General features: G+C 27.9%; 3 protein-coding genes across 5 annotated transcripts in view; 1 reads left to right on the top strand and 2 right to left on the bottom strand.

The window, feature by feature from the left end:
- LOC123290727 (elongation of very long chain fatty acids protein 7-like) overlaps positions 1 to 2,294 on the top strand; it is a 37,732-nt gene extending 35,438 nt beyond the window's left edge. For all 3 annotated transcript variants that reach the window (XM_044871214.1, XM_044871055.1, XM_044871138.1), the window contains exon 6: positions 808 to 2,294. In XM_044871214.1, coding sequence (XP_044727149.1) covers positions 808 to 1,143 — 336 coding nt within the window. In that variant the 3' untranslated portion in view covers positions 1,144 to 2,294. The remainder of the gene's footprint in view (positions 1 to 807) is intronic.
- Positions 2,295 to 6,438: 4,144 nt separating this feature from the next.
- Positions 6,439 to 10,814, bottom strand: LOC123290644 (elongation of very long chain fatty acids protein 4-like). The gene is made up of 5 exons (XM_044870906.1): positions 10,701 to 10,814; positions 9,441 to 9,715; positions 7,820 to 8,119; positions 6,502 to 6,609; positions 6,439 to 6,444 (listed from the first exon to the last, which is right to left on the bottom strand). Exons 1-5 carry the CDS (start codon positions 10,756 to 10,758, stop codon positions 6,439 to 6,441), a joined length of 747 nt encoding a protein of 248 aa, XP_044726841.1. The 5' UTR covers positions 10,759 to 10,814.
- Positions 10,815 to 12,271: 1,457 nt separating this feature from the next.
- Positions 12,272 to 21,254, bottom strand: LOC123305864 (elongation of very long chain fatty acids protein AAEL008004-like; the record flags this gene model as incomplete). Its single annotated transcript, XM_044887698.1, has 4 exons — positions 21,014 to 21,254; positions 15,037 to 15,311; positions 13,275 to 13,574; positions 12,272 to 12,406 (listed from the first exon to the last, which is right to left on the bottom strand). Coding segments are annotated over exons 1-4 (765 nt in total), but the record flags the coding sequence as incomplete, so codon positions are not given.
- Positions 21,255 to 21,733: the final 479 nt, after the last annotated feature.

Raw genomic sequence — 21,733 nt, 5'->3', positions numbered from 1 at the left:
TGCTAATAGGAATTATCGTCTGACAGTAATACCTTATTAGTTTTCAGGTATAGGTTGCTGGTCTTTTGATTTTAATGATTTTCGATAGTTCTAGATCGCCTGAAGCTCTACTCAGATACTTAAAAGCTAGGATTGAACTGACTCAAATAGAAATTTCTTACAAATTATCTTAGCAGTTTTATACTTACTATAAATAAACACATCTGTTAACGATGTACGAGCGCCTGGGCAATTCTGAATAAAAGTGTCTGATTTTTTTTGTATGAAATAGAAGTCTAAATAATTCTGAAAATTTTTGGGAGGTTGGCCCATTATTAAAATAAATAAATGACTTCAAAAGTAGGCATATTTAGCATTGGTCTTATGTGAAAACGGTAGATGGATGATATATTTTCCATAAAATTATTGAAAACAAAAAAAAAAATATTGAAAATTGAAAATTTTGTTTAATTATTTAGCTTTTGATATTTCGAAAACCAAAACAGATATCGAAAAATTTTCTTCTTTTACTTATTTTTTTGTCTACATTCATGAAGATATAACAAAATTCATCATCAAAGTTGAAAATATGGTACAAATAATTTCAACCACATGCTTAAACTTGCCTTGGTGCTCGTACTATCTTAAGCTGAAACTGTGAAAATTTTAAGAATGAAGAAATAAAGTAACTTATTAGACATCATTTAACACTGCCAATTTGCGGATTTATATTTCTGCAAACACAGAATTCGAAATTTCTTGTCTCCACCATAAAAAATAAATTAAATGAAAAATTAATTTCAAATTTTTATTTTTTTTTATTTGCAGTTACAATTTTGTATTTCTTTCATCCATTCGGCTCAATTGTTATTCATTGATTGTGGATATCCAAGGTGGTCAGTTTACTTTACATTGCCTAATGCTATTTTCTTCTACTTCTTATTCAACAATTTCTACAAAGAAGCATACACAACTGATGATAAAAAATCATTGAAAAATGGACAATTGAAGAACGGTACAACATCAAATGGCACAACGGCAAATGGTACCACAGCAAATGGCACCACGGCAAATGGCTCCATGGTAAATGGAACTACAGCAAACGGAAAAACATCAAACGGAGCAATCAATAATAATCATAAATATGATAAAAAAGAAGAATGATTTTTAAATAATTTTTGTTTTTATTGGTATTCGTGCTTGAAAATTATTTTTCAATAACTCCGGATTAAATTTATTATCGCCATTTCTTTTTAGTTATCTGGAGTTATTGGATCAATATCTTTATTTGTTTCGTTTTTGAGATAAAAATTGAATAACTCAATATTAACATTTTTTTTTTTGTAAATATTTTTTAAATAATTTTAATATTTTGTTATTCATTATTATTGCATTCCCAGTTCTTGGGCTTCGATCTTCTCCAAAAAGATGATTTTTTGGAAAGGCAAACAACATATTTCCATTAAAATTAATTAATTATCTTTCAATTTTTAGTTTACTGCATGTAAATAACAGAGGATGACAAATCTCTGTAAGTAACAGAGACATATCTCTAGAAATCGTATGTCATTCTGATTTCCTAGTACAAGTTAGGTTATATAACAATTGCCTCTATTAACACACACGAGGCAATATTACTTTTGCAAAAGCGACCATACCGATGTTGAATTAATTACTTTCTTACTTGAGTTATTCCTCATCATGTGGTCGCTTTTTCTTAAGATTAAGTAAAATTGAGTCAAATTCTTTTAGGCCATTTTTGTACGAGTATGAACGTTATGCAAATGAATATTGCGTTTACCTAGCAGGGATGGCGAGCCGATGGCATCCGTGCCATTGGTGACACGCAACGCAATCGTTAAGGCACGCCACCGATAACAAAGTTCACTATGAAGTATTTTATTATACATACGAACGAGCGCTCGTTTTTTATTATAGTAACATGGTGAACTACAATTTTTTATGCCGCATAGTTTGTTTACGCATACCATAATAGTCAATTTCGTTGGAAGAACTAATGTTTATTCGTGTAATGGTATGATTTCTAAAGCGACGAGTTGATAGTATTTAATTTGACTGTATACGCAATAATTAAGAAGTCAAAGTATCTTGACAGCTGATCTACGGCCTCATGAAAAATTTCTTTAAGAAAAAAAATTGCACGTTGATAGGTTCGCCACCTTTTTCCTAGTGACTATCAAAACTTAAACAACCTATTATTAGTTTTTTCTTAAACTAAGCTTTGCTTATGAGCCTTCTTTAAAGTTTAAAGTTCGTAAACCTGCTTTAAACTTTAGAATGATGGATCATCGATGAAAAGTTATATTAATATTTTTTGCTTACTTACTTACTTTTGTATATTTGAAGTATTTAGATTCTTGCGTCACTAAATTCTAGTCTAGTAGGTATTTATAAAAATTTTATCGCTTATTCATACTTTTGCAATATGGTTTGCAGTTTCGGCGCCCATCAGTGAACTAGATAACTTACTTTGTGGCTTAATTATACTTAACCAATTAAGTTTTTTTTTAACGAAAATTGTTGTAAGTGGGGTGTGCTTTTTCACGCGGCTTGGAAAGGTTTTGATAGCGTAAAATTTTGTTGATAGCATAAATAATGGTTCATCGTTATGGTATTTTATTTGTTGCAAAAGTCTGAATAATTTCTGAAAGATTAATTGATAAACAATTTTGGAGTAAAAGAGGATAAAAATATAAATTTGTATATTTAATGTGTATGCAGCATTTATTCAAACATTTTTTATAGGAAATGAATAATTTTTTAATTTTTGGAAATGAATCATTGCCAGATTTTTGTTAAAAATGTGTAAGATATAAATCTATATAAAGTATTTTTTAATTTTTAATTGTAAGATAATTGTAATTTTATTTGACAATTAGAATTATGTTTGTGTAATGTTTGTTTATAAAACATTTAATTTGAGAAAATAAATTTTTTTATTATTACTTATATAAATATGATATTTGTAATTTTTTGTTTACCCTTTCCTTACCTAATTCAAAAATAATTAATTTAAATATGGAAAAAAAATTCTAACTCAAAGGTTGAAAAAAAAAATCGGAATGAGATTGCAATAAGAGCCTGAACTTGGATCATTTGTAGGTAGTATCTAATTGGCTCTGCTGAAATATATTATTTACTAAAAATGTGGCACCTATAGCAATGAAAACTTCCTATCTCGTTTCCCGGACGAAGTATAACCGTATTTCTCGAACAAAAGTGAATTTAAAAGCCAAACGAAGTTCGAACGAACGCATAAAATAATGTAAAATTTTTGCTTTTGTTAGCAATTTATTGCAGTTAGTTGGTTTTGACAGCTCTGAAACTTTGTATGTAGTTTTCAAAAACTATAAAATAAAATTTCACCCAAATGTAAAAAAATGGAATAAATGTGCGATCGAAATTAATCTCCAGACATTTCAGTCATGGAAAGTCGCATAACTCCGATTCGACCTTTAGTAAAGTGTGATTACTCTTTTTTAAAATATTGATAAATTTACGAAAAATGGAAATATGAAATTTCACTCACTGGGTGAAATTTCATCCAGTGGAAACTTCCTATTAATCCGTACTAGAGGGTGGAACGGTTTGGTTACATTTGAACTAATTGTGATCCCACCCATTGATGTTTATTTCAGCTACTCATTTATTTTGAGAGGCTGAGCATCTTCATGCATTTACCATGCACTAAACTTCTTTATATCTATTTAAATTAATTTTTGTTTGACGGCGGAAATCGTGCGCGTTATCCTAGATATACCTCGCACGATAATTGGTACGCTTTAACCAATTGAATCACAAGAGTTGGCATTTGTTCTAAATTGATTAAAACAAAATATATCGCTTTTTATTAAGTAATTTTTAGACATTGACTCTAGAACCTAAAGATTCTATCTTTTCTACAGGCTTCATGAGAAGTAAATTGATATACAATAGTTCAACTATGTCAGGGATACTAAAAATTTATTTTTCTCATTGTTTTAAGAGTTTGATTTAATTACGTATTCTTCTTTATAATTTTAAATGATAGATAGTATAATTTATTTAAATATTTAATATAATAATAATGTTTTTCGCATTGGCTTAGTATACACATTGCTAGAATATTTTATCCACAACCCGTTGTAGATACCCTTAAACATTCATTGAGCGTGCGAGAACAAAATTTTACCCTTATAAGTTTATATGCCCCAATCACAATAATTAAAAAGCTATATAGTATAGATAATACCTGCAGTAGTAAAATCTGTAGTTGGAAGTTACGTACCTTAATATTTTTCGATGGTGCATAAAATTTAACGTAGAATTTAGAGGAAATGGTCTATTTATGACTTTTCTCTTTTTCGTATATTCATTAAATTTTTACGAAGTCTTTAAAAGATTTAAACCAAATTAAGGGATAACTTCTTGTTCAAATATTCCAAAAGTCCAAAAGTTAATTTCTTTTTTTTTATAACTCCTCCCCACTTAAGCATGACTAATTTTATATATTATTCAGGATGTACCCGATATCGAAATGAAATATGAAAATTAGTTACGGGAAGAAATAAGTCTGAGCAGTGGTTTTTAGTATTAAATTTAGTATTCTGTTTTAAAATTTATTATCTACCTAATTATACTGTGGACTAAAAAGTACAAAATATTTCAAATGAATGTATGTTATACTATTTGTTAAATTTCTATACATATTGTACACGTTCAAATGTGATACAGTGTTAATGTAGATGAAATATTTAAAAAAAATGTGTAAATTCGGTCATGGCTAACAAAGTTTATAATTTTCATATAATTTATTATTGAATATAGTTTTCTAGCAAAATTTTTCACTTCGCTTGCCATCGAAATTAAGGAGAAATATTTAGGGCAGATTAGTAAATATATAACAAGGACATCTTTAAAGAAAAAATAATACATCGTATGTCTACCGTCCTTAATTATCCAAAAATATTTACCTTTTCAGCAAGTTTTCTCTTTATAAATATTATATAATACAAAAATGACCACAAGATTTTGAAGTGTGCTTTAAAAAATAATAATTAACTATCGGCTTCTTCAAATAAGTTGAATTTTGACTTTTGATCAACACAATAACTCATTTTTATGACGTTAAAATATTTCTTTTTTAAAATAATATAGTATTAAGTCATAAAACTATTAATATAAGGTTTTTGTTCCTATTAATATTTTAAACATTTAGATAATCAGTTATTTGTCAATTCTTTATTATGTTTGTACTTTTAGTAACGATTTAGAATAGATAGAGAAAAGGTGTGCTCTTATCCTGACGCATTAAAAAAAATTCACTTATCATATTTTGGCAGTAAGTTGTCTATCTTTTATTATTTTCCTTGTCCTTACCTAATCCCTTTTTGTTCAAATTTTCCTAAGCTTTACTTTTGTGATGCGAAACCCCAATTTTTTGGAAGTGATATGGAGCTCATGTAATTCGCTCATAATTTAGCAATTTACAGGTGTATTAATTAAATCGGTTAATTTGTTTTTGAGACAAACATACAAAAAATCAAATCTTTCTTCTCTATATAATTAGTTTAAAAGTTAAGGTTGCGATTTCCTGCAAAGAGAGATTCTATCTAACGGTTTTGATAGAAATCGTCGCTTAACAATCAGTTGTTCACATCTACATCAGCAACTATCGTTAGTTTTAAGCGCTTACGTAATAGCGTGCTTGATTATAATTCGATAAAAATATTTTCAATAAGTCGTGTCAGTCGTCGTTGTGCCATAAGCCTGTTTGGATAAAATATCTTACGCCGCTGGCTTACACTTATGGAAAATGTAAAATTACGTTATTGTATTTGCCATATAGTCAGTAGCGTAAGATTTTTTTTCGAAACTAAGTCCTCCACCTCTGGTTTTAGTTTATTTATGACCATAAGTTTTAATTCACATGGATCCTTAGCTCATACTGTGTGCCAAATTTCCATTTTTTCTTAACATTCGTTTTGGCAATATTGATGGTGAATTATGTTATAACTTGATAGTATAAGACGAAAAGTAAAAATAAAATTTTTCGATGTGTGGAGTAATTTTCGAAATAACGAAAATTAAAAATTTTGTTTAATTATTTAGCTTTCGATATTTCGAAAATCAAGACAGATATCGAAAAATTTTATTCTTATTTTTCGTCTGCATTCATGAAGTTATAACAAAATTCATCATCAAAGTTGAAAATAATGTACAAATAATTTTAACCATAAGGTTAAACTTGCTTTGGCGCTCGTACTACCTTAAGTATTATTTTAAACTGTCGACAATATTCAGATGTTAATAATCGGAACATTTTCGAAGGAAACGAAATGCGGGAAATTAGTTATGGTATAACAAAAAAAATTTCAAAATACGCTTTGTGTTCTATTCGCCTTTAATAAAAAAAAAAATACATCTACATTCTACATGCATATGAGAGTCGTTTTTTAATTAAACCTAAACAGATTTTAGTTTTTTCTTGTATGAATTAAAATAAAATTTTGCAAATAATACAATAAATATCCCACAATGAATAGTGAATACAAGTGATAAGAATTTTGGTGCATCGCAGTCTAATAGGAATAATGCAATGTAATATACAATATTTAATGTAAATTGAATCTGGAAAAAAAATTAAAAATTATAAAAAAATTCATATTAAACGAGTGAAAAAAAAAAAACAATTGACTAAGTTAATTGTTGAAATACTCTGTATAGAAAGTGTTGAATATCAGTGCTTGTATTATTTTTTTTTATAAATTAGAAGAGTTTAAAAAACCAACTTTATTTTGTTTTCGAAAGTATTTTTAGAATTGTTTTACAAGACCACAGGTTGAAGCTGCCTTCAAATTTTCAACACCCCATCTTTATAGTTTTGGCGAAAATGGACACCCAAAGTTTTGTCCTAATTGGCGCCCTCACGGATAAACAGTGACATTTACGAAAAAATGTTTCAAAGTAAAGTCGTTAATTTTTTAATAAGGAACTTTTTAACTTTTGTTTTATCTCTAATGGTTTACAAGATGGGTCCTACGGACTCAAGACCCAATTGACCTATGTTGTTCATTTACGAACTTGACCTCATTGAGCACTCTATAAAATTTCAGCTTGGTATATCATTTCGTGTTCGAGTTTTCATTTCCACAGACGAATAGGCAGATGGACAACCGGAAATGGACTAATTTGGTAATTTTATGAACACCTGTATTAAAATTATGTTCGTATTATCAATATATTTAGGTGTTATAAACTTGGGAATAAACTTAGTATAGTTAGCTTGACATATATCTAGTACATATATACAGGGTACCTATAAAAAGAAAAGTATTCCCACAAGTAAATATAAAAATTATTAGTAACTATCTGAAGAATGTTCATTATAAAAGTCTCAGTCTATGCATTTTCATTATAAAAGTTAAGTAATATATTTTTGGTAATTTGGTGTGCATGGAAGATCAATATCAAAAATAGAAAAATATACACATTATTTCTGTAAGCCTCACAAAAAGTACAATCAACGCCTATTTATCAAACTCATAGAAATAGCTTACGTATGAGGGACTGTAATAAATAAAAATATGGCATCGCACGTTACTTTAAAAAATTTCAACTTTATTTCATAGTTAATAATTTTATTTAACCCTTTACAAAAATACTCATCTCTTGGGAAGGAAAAACCTCAAATTTATAATACATAAAATTAAAGGAAAAAGAAAGAAATTTCTCATACATAGTTTCATCATCTTCAAATTCACTTCTTTACTTCGATAACAAAGCTACATGCTTAGTTAGGTACAAATATTATTTTTAATTGTCAAGTGTATATCCTTACCAATTGTAAAACAGTCACATATCGCTTCCACCATAAATACTTTTGATATTTGGGTCCCAATGCTGATAAAAAATAGTAGCCATACATAAATATATGTACAAAATTATTATTAAATGCAATTACCATTGCTTGTTCGCCAGGTAAATATTTTAAATATGACCATGTAACAAAAAATGTCATAGCATGATGATATACATGCAGCTTAGTGACTTGTGTAAATTTTTTACGTAATATAAAGCAGATGGTATCAATGAACTCAGTTATTTTCGCCATTAAATACCACCAAGCTCCAGTATGTATCTAAAAATAAATTTTTAAAATAATTACAATTGTACTAACTTAAAACTACCTTCTTTAATTTTTAATCCCTGAACACTAAAAGGAGAGATGTTATAAATTTGACAGCTATTTGCATCCGTCTGTCTGTCTGTCTGTGGTATTATAGCTCCTAAACGCTTGAACCGACTTGGATTTTTTTATCGCTCTTTACCAATAAATATGAACGTAAAATTATTTTTGGTTTGAAAAAAAAACTAATTAATTTTTTGTAGTTTGTTATTTTGTTTTAGGGGAGTATTTTTTGGAAATTTTACTGTCATTACTTATGAAAAAAAGAAGCATTTCGCAAACGGTGGCCATTTTCCCATTCGCGCAATCGAGGTTGGAGCTACAATAGGGCAACCAGAGCAATGCTCCGCGCCCCGGGTGCTGTAAATCTTTAAAAAAAAAAATTATAAATTATAAACATATGATATTTTTTTATCCTTTCCACTGGGAAGTTAGTCGTGTGGACCTTTCGGGTCGCACCTAGACCGATTTTTTCTATAGCAATTATTAACAGACGTTAGGGGAAGCATTTCATTTAGAATATTATTTAAAGATGGCGTGTGATCATTCATACTCGAACGTGGTTTTAAATTCACAAGGGTTAGATCAAGGTCCCATAATATTTTTTATCTACTAATCTTTTATAATAGACTAATTACACGATTAAGATCTATTGCAGAATGGAGTTCATTATGATAGAGATTTTCATAATGAAAATCCTTGATAATAATTAACTGTATTCTGCAATTGATTTTTATCATGTAATAAACCTGTTTTATACAAAAGATTCGAAGAACTTTCGAATTAATAATAGTTTCCGAGATATGGCTCATTGAATGTCGCATTTGATCCTCCGAAAACTCAATTCGAATCATTCAACATTTCAATAATGGAAAAATGGAATAATTTTTGGTAAAAGCTGATATAATTCATAGAAAACTGACCAAAATGAGCTGTAGTAGCCGTCAGTTTGATAATTCACGGAGCTGTAACGAAAATAAACTTTGACTTCAATGAGCCATAAATCCAAAAGTATTTATTAATTGAAACGAAAATCAATCAAATTTCTTTGTTATTTTACCGTATTTATAGCGATATCATGATTTTTCCGATACAGTTTTTGGGTTATTTGAAAAAAATTGTAAAATTTTGGGACTTTGCCCATTACTAGCTTACACAGGGCATTTGAAAGTACAGTCAAAGAATTTGAGAAAAATACTTTGTTTTGAAAAATGAAAAAACACGTGTTGATATTTTCAAACTCAGTATTGTTGCATAAATATCTCAAACTCACATCTAATAAAAATTTTGGAGTTTTATTCGGATGACATCCATTTGTTATTAGATAATATACATAATCCACACGAATTCCTCTTATGTAAAAACACATTAAGGCACTGTTTAGCACTTGAAATCCATTATACAGTATAATAAATTGACGTAAGTTATATGGTTCACGCTTGTTCATAAATTTGGGACCAATTTTAAAAACAAATAGTAAATATATTCCAAGTATTGATAACACTGGGATTGGTGATGACATTAACGGCCATTGATCAATTTGAGGATCTGAAAGAATATATTGGAATTAATTTATACTTAGTATAATATATAATCTGTAACAAGACTTTCTTCTAATCTGGTACAGATTAAAATTTGCGTAGGTAATACGTTTCACATGGTCTCAGCTCATTTCGTAGACATTGTAGATCTAAGTCATGTTATCACAGGCAAAATTGCTAGTACCTACGCCAAAGTTTTGGTAAACATTTGGAAATGCATCTTAATTGCAAATATCAAGCGCTTCGAGTGAATTTGAAGACGCCCCGCCCGGCAATGCGTTTTCGCCAAAGTTAATCTTATTCGACCCGAAGCATCGTGCAAAAGAGTAGTCTAGCTCAAAAAGTCAAGCGCTAGAGTCTTTATTTAAAATTTTCCAGTTTATTGAAAAAGAGACAAGCAAAATTTGATGAAATGTTGTGAAGGTTCAAAAACCGATCTATCTATCTTCAACCGAATCAGTCTAAACATTCGGGCATTGAGTCTGTTATTACCCGAACGTTGTGGTATTCACCGTAGATATTGCTCATGGTTTTGAAAATTTTTCTGAACTCTTTTCCAGTGTTTTCTCTTCTGTAAATAAAAATCTGTTTCATAGCATCAGCCAGTTCGATAGCCTCGATAAAATCCAGATTTTTGTTTAAAGAACTCGATTCAAAGATAAAGTAAAAGAATGTACCGAGTGAAAAATATGCAAGGATCTGACTAGTCAGTGGAAAGGTGTTTCATAAATGGGTACATTTACAGGACTATATTGTTAATACAAATTAAGGTGGGAAGATTCTCAATAGGAGTGGTTCTGACCACCGAAACCCCTCCCGAGCGCAGTGGCTTGCTGACTTACCTTAAAAGAAATATCTCCTTGAAAAGTGTAAGCGTAAAGTTTTCTGACTAATACTGTATATATTCACATTTATTCGATGATTCCAGTTATTTTTGATTTTCACTCTTGGTGTGTATTTTTCCCCAAAATATATATTTATAAAATCCTTACCTTTTTGTGCCGTAAACCATTTTTCAAACGTTGTAGAATTCATATTAAAAGTTTTCATTAGTTTAGAGAAAGATTAAATTAAAATTTGTTATATAATTTTTTATGTTATTAATTAATTTTGAATATTTTTTAGATAATTATAATTTTTATATTAATAAATAATTTTCACTTGAATAATTTTTCGATAAATATATAATTTAATTAAATGTGTGCAATTTTAAGAATGCATAATTAACACATAAAATTTAATTTTTTTTCATCTTTTCAATCGTATAAAAATTAATAATTAATTTTTAATTAATATAATCCGAAAAACAATTTTTTTCTATATTTTAAAGTACATTTCATACCTTTTTAAGAGGTAAAATAAAAACATCTTTAAAAGTTGTGTTATTCATTTAAGTTTCAAGAAAATTGAATAAAAACAACAATAATTTTTACCTAATTAATTTAATTTGAATATAAACAAATAGCAAATTGAGGATAATAATATCACATTAAATAGTTTTAAACCGACTTCAAAAATAAAGGCAGGTTTAAATTTTATTTATTTGTATATATTATTGATATATATACCTTGAATCTTTTACACTTTTATAGTTTCTCGATAGACATTGTCATATACTGAACAGCAATTATATTACTCCTTGATCATCTACAGGTGAAAAGTTCCAAGTTTTTATTTTCGGGGGAATGAGTTAACTTCGTTTTTTATATGGAACTACATATATTTTGTAGCATATTTTGGTTTGTTGGCGCAAAAAATACTTTTATCTGAAAATTGGTTTTCCTAGACATTAATTTTGAGCATCTGATTTCAGCTATTTTCAGGTTAAAAAATAGCTGGTATATTACTAGCTGTGTTGCGTCAAGATTGTAGAACAAATGTTGAAGAACAAAAATTGTTTTTTTAACAAACAATTTAACAACTATTGTTTGGACATATTTCTATAAAGTTTATATTTGCCAAATAAAAATTACGAAAAAGCTCAAAGTATTCATTCTCTTATTTTTTATTCCCCTACTAGAGGAAAATGAAGAGTTTATAGGCCTCAATAACACATACCGAATTTGAGTTGATTTAAAATAATTTTTGGATTTACTTTTGAGAAAAATTGAAAATCCTAAAAGTTTTCGATCACGATTTCGGGAGATTGAAAGTTGATGTAAGAGAAATGTAGAAATTATTTAAAAACGAATCAAATACGTTTGGCATACTTTTTAGGAGCATTATTTTCTTAGTATTCGAGAACATTTTAACAAAAGTGAAATTTTTGCAAGTTGAAATCTTCACGTTTTACATAATTCATCAGAAAAATATTTGTTGAGGTCAATGTTACATTATACTCCAATAGGGAACTTTCAGTAGTAAAAAATATATAATGAAATTGACTCCTATTTTCTTATTAGATCTGATTACAGTTGTATTGGTAACGTAAGTTATTGCTATAATGTCTTCCCAGTTTCTTCAAATATATATTTAAGTTTTTATGGTTTAATTTTTATTAAGGTATAAATAAAGAAAAAATTCAAAACATAGTTTAATTAGTCTTTTTATTTTTTAAATAAGATTTAATATAAAACTTACTGAATAATATAACAAATAATATTGTGTTTAAAGTGAAAAAAATTGTTAAATATATAGGACCATCGCAATTCATGAATATTATTGAAAATAAATAAATTAAATTCAATGAAAATTGTGTCTACAAAAAAGAAAAAATAAATCGATTAGTTTTCTTTAAAATAAAGTCGATTCAAAAAAAAGAGAATGCGCTGTGGGGAACAACGGTGAATATGAAAACTGATCATCATCATAGGATAACCGTTGATGTTACCTCCAATATGTACACTGCTCATTTCAGTAAAAAATTTTAATTCAATTAATCTATGGAGACCAAATTTAAAATTTAACAAAATTGTTAGCAGAAAACAATAAATATGTTGTTATAGAAGAAAACAGGTTATGGATCTCAAAAATAAAACCTATCCATTATCTGGTAAATCCGATTTGTATGCGTAGATGCGGTTTTTTGGGAAATAATCTTTTCACCTTCTTCTCTTATTATACCTATTTCAGCAGCAAGTGAAATTGTTTAATTTTTGATGCCGAAATCGGGCTTTGTAAAAGTGCATTTATTTGGGATGCAGAAACACTCGATTTTAGCTTATAACTGATTACTCATAACTTATAACTGATTACCAAATATCAACTTTATAATCGGAGAAGAAAAAAAAGTTATAAAAAAAATTTTAAAATGACTATTTTCGCTCATTTTTTCAAGTTTTCTCAACACTATCCCATCCAAATCGAACTAACCAGACGTTAATGGATAAGTTTTTTTGACTTTTGCGAACTTTTTAGGTTAACTTAGCAATTGATTAGCCTTAAACAAAAAACGCTTTGTTTTTTGGTTACTTTTCTTCTATAACAACGTATTTTTTGTTTTCTGATAGCAATTTTTTCATCCGTTTCACAGATTAATTGGATTATTAATGTTTAATAACAAATTAATAAAAATTAATTCCAATTTTTTTGGAACAGTGCTTATATAATTATTTTTCACCACTTACCAATTGGATAATAGTTATATAACGTTTCCACCATAAATACTTTTGATATTCTGGACCTAATGCTGATAAAAAGTAATAAGCGTACATGAAAATATGTACAAAACTATTGTGAAATCCTATTATAACACCTTGTTCTCCTGGGATATACTTTAAGTATACCCATGCAAAGAATGCTGTCGAAGAATGATGATAAACATGTAAAAGTGTAACTTGATTCATTTTTTTTCGTAGTATAAAGCATATTGTGTCAACAAATTCTGTAAATTTTGCAAACATATACCACCAGCCTCCAATATTAATCTATTAACAAAAAAATAAAGGATTATAATCTTATACATGTAAACAAGTGAAAGGATCCCAAAATGTTTATAGAAAATGGTTTTCCGCCAAACATTTTGACAAGTTTAGAAATCCTAAATTTTTTATCATATTAAAACAGTTATTTGTATAGAAAGCGCACATTTTTGGGAAATATTGTAAATAAACACAAATTTGTCTAAGCGTAGTACTAAGTTTGTTCAAAAACAAAAACTGTTGTGTAATTTATGCAATTTTTAAATAGACAGTTAGCAAAAATTAATGAATAACCATTGTGTTTGGTTTTTCAATTAAGCATTAACAAAATGGTGTGACCGTTTTTCAATATCGCATAAGTTCTAATTTTCAAGACGGTTGAATAAACGAAAAGAAAAACTTTTATTAGAAAAAAAAAACGGTATATTTCAATTTTCTTTTGGTGCAAACAAAAAATCTACCGCTCCTCGTACTTAAGAAACAAAGCTTGGAAAAAAATTCGCTTGCTCTGTGTTGTTGAATTACCTACCTACAGACTACGTCACACAAAATTTCATTTTTTTTAAATCCCCCACTCGTCACTTCCGTTATCTTGAGTTACATTTTATGGAAGCCCCTCGCAAATGTAATGTTACAATTTCTAGACTACCCAAATCAATGAATATATTATTTGAACCCTCCACCCCCCACTTCATACCTCACTTAATTCCTTCACACACTTCGTTACGCTAAACAATGTCATACCTCTGCTGCTTACATGACGTATTTTACGAATAGTCCCTACGCTATATATAACGATCAAATACATTTTCCATAACATACAGAGTGATTTAAAAAAAAGTTTCATCCTCATATTTCTAGAAATGCATTGAAAAATCAAAAAACGTAAAATTGCGTTTCGGCTTATTTGTAGGGGGAATGAAAATAAAGTTTTTTTTATTCAAGGACATCTTCATGCTCAAACAGTCAACTTTATCTTTTTTTTAAATGAAAATTGTCGCAAAAGAAACTGTTGTTAAAAAAATTTGTTTCTGATATGCCGATGAAAAGTGCTGTCATGCAGACGTCATGTAAACAACAGAGGCCAATACGTGCTTTTGCAATTTGGCTTTTTATTCCGTTTGCGAAAGATAAAAATGAAAACTTTTTAAAAAAAATCCCCTGTTTATTTATGATGGAGGCTCTGAGCTGCATCTTAAATTTAACCTATACTATGGCTTAACGAATGAAGTGCTAGACATCACGATATATCACGGTAATCTATATCATATCTTGGCAATTATACGTTCAATGAACTTTTCATATATTTTTGGAAAGTGATCTTCAGTAAAATTAATCAGAAAAAATCTCAGAGCTTTTTATTTTTAATTTGTGTAGACTCACTGCAGACATGTTGATGATTAATAAGCTCATGATTTCGTGTCTGATTTCGATTTTAATACTAAAAAATTGAATTAAATTTTCTTACGTTTAAAGTCATATCGATTGTTTTTTGAGGATGGCATCCATTTGTTACAAAATAAAAATAATAATCAAAACGAAATCCAGTTAAATAGAAACACATTAGAAAACTATATAATACTTGTAAACCATTATAAACAATAATAACTTTTCGCAAACTAAATGGCTTACGATTTTCCATAAATTTTGGTCCAATTTTCAATACAAATATTAAATATGCAGCACATAACATTGATGCGCCTAGAGGTGATGACATAAACGGCCATGAATCCACTTGAGGATCTAAATATAACAATAATTAATCAAAACATTGCTTAAAAAAATCATTAAATAATTTTTATACTATGTAGATGTATTTAATATATCAAGGTATAGTAAGTTTAGTCCCAAGTTTGTAAGGCTTAAAAATATTGATGGTATGAACAAATTTTTGGTATTGTATAAAACCACCTAAAAATAAAATCACCTAAAAAGTAGGTATATTTCCTGTGGTTTGAAAAGAGATATCAAGCTGAAATTTTTATAGCGTGCTTAGGACGTAAGCCGTTAGAGACAGAACAAAAGTTTAATGTAAAAAATGTTCCATATAAAACAGTAAATAACTATTTTTTAAATTTTTTTTCGTAAACATCACTGCTTACCCGTAAGGGTCCAAATTAGAATAAAACATTTTCTTCAGAACTATAAAATATAGGGAGTTGAAAATTTGCAGGTAACTTTAACTAGTGGTCTTTTCGATATTTAAGAAAACCAAATAAAAAGCGACTTAAAGACCGTCATAATTGTGTTTATTATGACGGTTTTATAAATTCTTCTAGTTGATAAAAAAAATAATGCAAGCATTGACATTCAACCATTTCTTTACATGGTATTTCAACAATTAACTCCGTCAATTGTTTGTTTTCACTTGTTTTTATTTTATAATTTTTTATGAAAATTACTTAATTTGACGACAATTTTACGATTATCGATTATCTCATAATTTCATGGACATTTTAAATTAATTTGTTTTGTTTGAGAAAATTATTTTTTAACTATTTTCAACCATAATAGTATCTATATTATTATTGTTAACGATTGTATTACTTATTCATGAGCAATTTAAATTGATTATAAATAAATTTATTTCGAAGTAATTAAACAAAATATTATGCCACCGCCTATATCCATTATTTAAATTCTCATTGTAAAATCAAAATTATATAAATTCTCATTGGGAATTTTTTTTGTGCATGTACAATCTTTCTAACCTTTTGACGAACTAATTTTTATCATTGGGATCTGAAGTTAAAAATCTTTTTCAAACCTCGGAAAAAACGAACCCTAAACTTCGTTTCCACCTTCTTGTTGAAATAGGTGTCTTCCAAATGCACTTCGTACTCTCTCTCTTTAACATATGATTATGTATACTGTCAAAAGTAAGACTTTAGAATATTTATAACTACTATTCAGGATTTTCAGGAACTTTGATTTTCTTCTTACACACGACAGACCAAAAAATTGTTTAAAAACACTTAAATCCTTAAATCATAAAAGGACTCCGCACGATTTGATAGGAAAATGGATTTCTGTGAAACTTTTCAAACCGTTCCCAAAATGTTATTTGGATTCTTCTACAATAGTGTTCTAATATAATATGGTCATGTAGTCATTCATAATATCATATGTGTAGCTTTGATCGCCCATAGGTCGAAAACTACTCGTAAAAGTTTTGTAGCCTTGAGAGCTTTTGTTTAGAATGATCCAAATAACATTTTGGGGATGGTTTGCAAAGTTTTACGAAAAGCCTTTTTCCTTTTTTCCTAACTAATTGTGCGGGGTCCTTTATCTATATCAATTCTCCAAATGGCAGACAAAAAGAATCATAGAAATTTGCTTCATTATGTTCTAGCCTACTTTACTCAACCTTGAAGTGCTCGATGCCGACGTCAAAAAGATATACCATCGGCAATTTTTAATTTTGGTACAAAATGATCTTTTAAATTCTGTCACTTACTATGGTTTATAACTCTCGAACCGCACGATTTGATGGGAAAATAGTTTCTGTGAAATTTTTCAAACGGTTCCCAAAATGTTATTTGGATTCTTCTACAATAGTGTCCTAATATAATATGGTCATGTAGTCATTCATAAAAAGATATACCATGTGTAATTTTTAATTTTGGTACAAAATGATCTTTTCAAGGCTGTCACTTACTATGGTTTATATATAACTCTCGAACTTTTAATTAAATTTCGTTTTTTCCATTACTTCCTAGATAAAGTTTTGTATTATATAAATAAATATTTCGACTGCCATGCAGACATCATCAATATAAATTAGCTAATCGCAATTATTTTATTAGTTTGGGGACGGTCTCACACTCACAAAATGAGCAACGAGTAACATAAACTATAAGAGAACTGACGATTAGCTAATTTATACCTACTATTGATGACTACATGGTAGTTGAAGTATATATTTATAAACTAGCTTTTGCCCACGATTCCGCTCGTGATATTGATTTATTTCAATGGATTGCATGAATGATTCATTTAGAAAACCTAAATTTACATCACTTATTCGCTCTAAATACTACTCGCAATTTCGGCCATGAAGCTAGCTGCGCTCCTTTAAAGAATAAAATAAAAATGTGATCGTTTTTTTTTTTTTTTTTTTTTTTGAACAATGAGTACATACATTGATTAATTTTTATATTTCTAATTTCAAAAATGACAAAGTTGAACCCATGAAGAATGAATCTTTTGAAAATAGTCATGCAGTAAGTAAACTTTAATTTTGAACCATGAACAATGAGCATATACAAAATTTTTACATTTCTAACTTCCAAATTTACCAATTTTCATACAAACTTTCAACCCTCAATTCTAACCCTTAAATCTCATTAAGGTAACCACCCACCAATGGATAGATTATCATTCAAGTAATAATAATGTAAGTATTTACAGTTCTTTTAAAAACTAATATTAGAAAATAGGAACAAAAAAAAATTTTATCCTTGATAATATTTGTATATGAAAAACTATTGATGAATTTAATAATATAGGTTCAATCATGATGTATTTATGTATGTTATATGTATAGTTGGAATATGTTCTTCAGGACCTTTCATTTAATAACAAACAAATACTACTTACATCTAAAGAAAGATGCGTATGCCTCAGGTTTTGTAAGTGCAAAACTTTGTTATGAGCGCCAAATTGTCTTTTTTCGTAAATCTAGTCACATGGACAATCAACACAAATCTAGGGATTTCTGATATTTTGGAATAGATTAATGTAGGTATTGTGTGTAGCGTGGGTACTTGGCGTAGTCAGGTAAATAGAGTCTATCAAATAATTTCAAATTTAATTCCTTAACCGTTATCTATACAATATTATTCCAAATGTTTTAGTTTCCAGCCTGCAATTAATTTATATGCACGCTATAATTAACTCAACAAACCTTTTTTTTAATGTCCTAATATTTTCTATTATCAAATACGTATTAAATATGCTAATTAATCACTGATAAGAAAAATATTTTACCTTTTAGATTAAGACAAAGAACGTGACACATTTTTTTAAAAATATTCTACAATTTAATTATTTTAAAATTTATTATTTATTATTATTAATTATCTACTTTAAAACGATACTTAAGGCCTTAAGTATACTTCTTAAGTCATAAATAAATTTTTTTATTTTTCAGTTAAAATCTACATATTTTAAAGCTAGATTTCCGTGTATTTCTACAAACATTGACTTAAGTCGTCATAAAATACGAATGTCTGACCTTTCATAAAAGTCTCACTTATAGTTCATATAACAATTTTTATACTATGAAATATAGATACTATATTAAGTTTAGTCCCAAGTTTGTAACACTTAAAAATATTGATGCTACGAACGCAATTTTGATATAAGTGTTCATAGAATTATCTAATTAGTCCATTTTCGGTTTTCCGTCCGTCCGTCCGTCCGTCTATGAACACGACAACTCAAAAACAAAAAAAATATATCAAGCTGAAATTTTTACAGCGCACTCAGGACGTAAAAATTGAAGTGTTGGGTTCGTAAACCCATCTTGTAAACCGTTAGAGATAGAACAAAAGTTTGTAAAAATGTTCCTTATCAAAAAATAAACAACTTTTGTTTGAAACATTTTTTTGTAAATATCACTGTTTACTCACGAGGGCACACATTACATGCAAATTTTATATTATGTATTAATATAGAATTATCAGTTATGCATGTGTGACATGTATATATGTGTAATGTAATAGAGTAATCAACACTGTCTTTACATGCTATTTCAACAATTAACTCAGTCAATTGTTTGTTTTCACTTATTTAATTTAGCTTGGCCAGAAAGTATGTATGGCCATAATCGAATTTTTTAATTCTGTTTAGAGCATTGCACTCTCGAGCTTCCGAATGATTTGAAATTTTGTTGGTAGATTAAGAATGAATAAAAGGGCAATTAACGCGAAATTAACTTCTAGACCTCATAACGGAATCAAAATTACTATTAATACTATTTTTGTTTACATTAAAAAAAAACCCAAAAATGTGAAATTGATAGAAAAAGAATTTTAAATACCTTTTCTTATAATGTTTGCATAAGTAATATTAATAATTTATATACATTATGGAAGATATTTTTAATAAAAATCCTTGGTTTAAAAATTGTAAATAAAATGTCCATGAAATAAAACAAATTGTTACGAAAGAATCTGTTTTTATTGTAATGCAGCATAAGTAACAAGTGAAATACAATGTTTTTGCTTGAATTTTACAGATTTTTTTCAACCTGTTTATGGTTTAAAAAAATATATTTTTTCAATTCCTTCAAAAATCGTGAGAATTTCTCTCACCACGAGAGTAAAGGCTACTTGTGGTGAGAAAAATATATACATATGGTGAAATAAGTTAAAATGAATTTAATTATAGGTATAGATTATTTCTCTGCTTTAATATTTTCATGCTCAAACCTCATTCAATAATCACCTAATCAAATTTGTAATTAGCCAGTATATTAAAAAAAAATTGTATAAAATTATGTAGAGGTTATGATCTACAACAAAAAATAAAGCTGTTTTTCGCCTAACACATTCATGATAGTAAATAATTATCTGCTGAAGCTAAACCACATTTAGTCTTTGTTAAATTTTAATTATTGCCAAATCCAAAGTAATTATATTTTAAATAAATATTCAGAATTGAAAATTCAGTCATTGAGTATTCAATCTTATTTAAATTAAATAAAAATTTCGATTTATTTATCTCTAATTGTTTTTATATTCATTGACATTTAAAATTGATAATAGATTGGTAAAGGATTCAATTAGAAACTAAATTCCTGATTTACTTTTTTACTAACGTACAAACCCGATTTTATCTGTCTAAAGTGTTCTGTCTGAAATCACAGAAAATTCAAGTTTTTAGCTAATTCGAAATAGCTTTGAAATGCACAAATTTTCATTGCACTCGAATCGAACAAAATTAACGCGAAAGCTTCTCATATCAAACATTCCCAAATCGCAAACAGGTTAACAAGAATTTATCCTGAGAAACTTTTGACCAGAAATAATCACTCAAACAAAAAACTAAATTTTATTCACAGAGGTAGCTCGAAATGTAGAAGTTTAAGCCGAAAGTAGTATTTGCTATACGCATATATTTTGATAGATTTTAGCTATGGCTGGGCATAAATCGGTTTATGAATTCAAATTTTGGACCGATTTATTTCCGATCCAGTACCACTTCTATGAGAAATATACCCACCGAAAAATTTTACTAACTCTACTCTTGGAAAATATAGATTAAATAAATTTTCTTTTGTTTTAAAGCTACTCGATGAGTAAGTATACATCAAAATATAAAACTTAAACACTTATTATTTGTTTATGTTTACACAAAAAAAAAAATAAATAAAAACAAAAAAAAATTATAAACCCCTCTTTTATTTCAAAATTAATTTAAAAATAAAATTACCAACTTACGTTTAAGTAATGACTCTTGAAAATTATCGACATTATTTGAAATATTCAACGCCATATTGCATTTAACACCACTTAAAGCTTAAATAATTACGTTAAAATCGCTCACTTAAAACTAGAGAAAATAATAACGATATAATTAACTTAAATATTTATATTGAAAGAATATGCATAATAGGCACTCTAAACACGATGTTCAATTTGAACAATCAACAAAATTGATAATAATAATGGAAAATTAATAATATTGACGAGGGGATATATAGAATATTTAAATATGAGTGAGGTATATACCTAGATACTATATATTTACGCGATAATATATCTTTTTTTAAAACATAAATTATTAGAATATTATAGTATTAAAATTATTATATATTATGTTATTATTATAATATTCTCTGAAGTATATATGACTCAATAAAGCTAACACATTCCATTCATTATATTTTAATTACATACATATATGTACCTGTAACTATTTATTCGTTGTGTGTGTAGTCATGGTAGGGGCAATAAAATCGATGCCAGCGCTTCCAGTGAAAAATTTTGGCGATAAAGGAGGCGGTTTTGACTAATTTGCAATTCTTTACATGTTAATGTTATAGAAAATGTCAAATTAAAATTATTGAAAAACACTAATTAATTAAACTTACTTAATGCATTAAAAATTGTAAAAATAAAAAATCAAATTGTACAAATATTATTTTTTAAATGTAAATT

Source organism: Chrysoperla carnea, chromosome 1 (genome assembly GCF_905475395.1).
Source record: "Chrysoperla carnea chromosome 1, inChrCarn1.1, whole genome shotgun sequence".
Taxonomy (NCBI): Eukaryota; Metazoa; Arthropoda; class Insecta; order Neuroptera; family Chrysopidae; genus Chrysoperla; species Chrysoperla carnea.
This window is presented reverse-complemented; position numbering and strand designations above follow the sequence as displayed.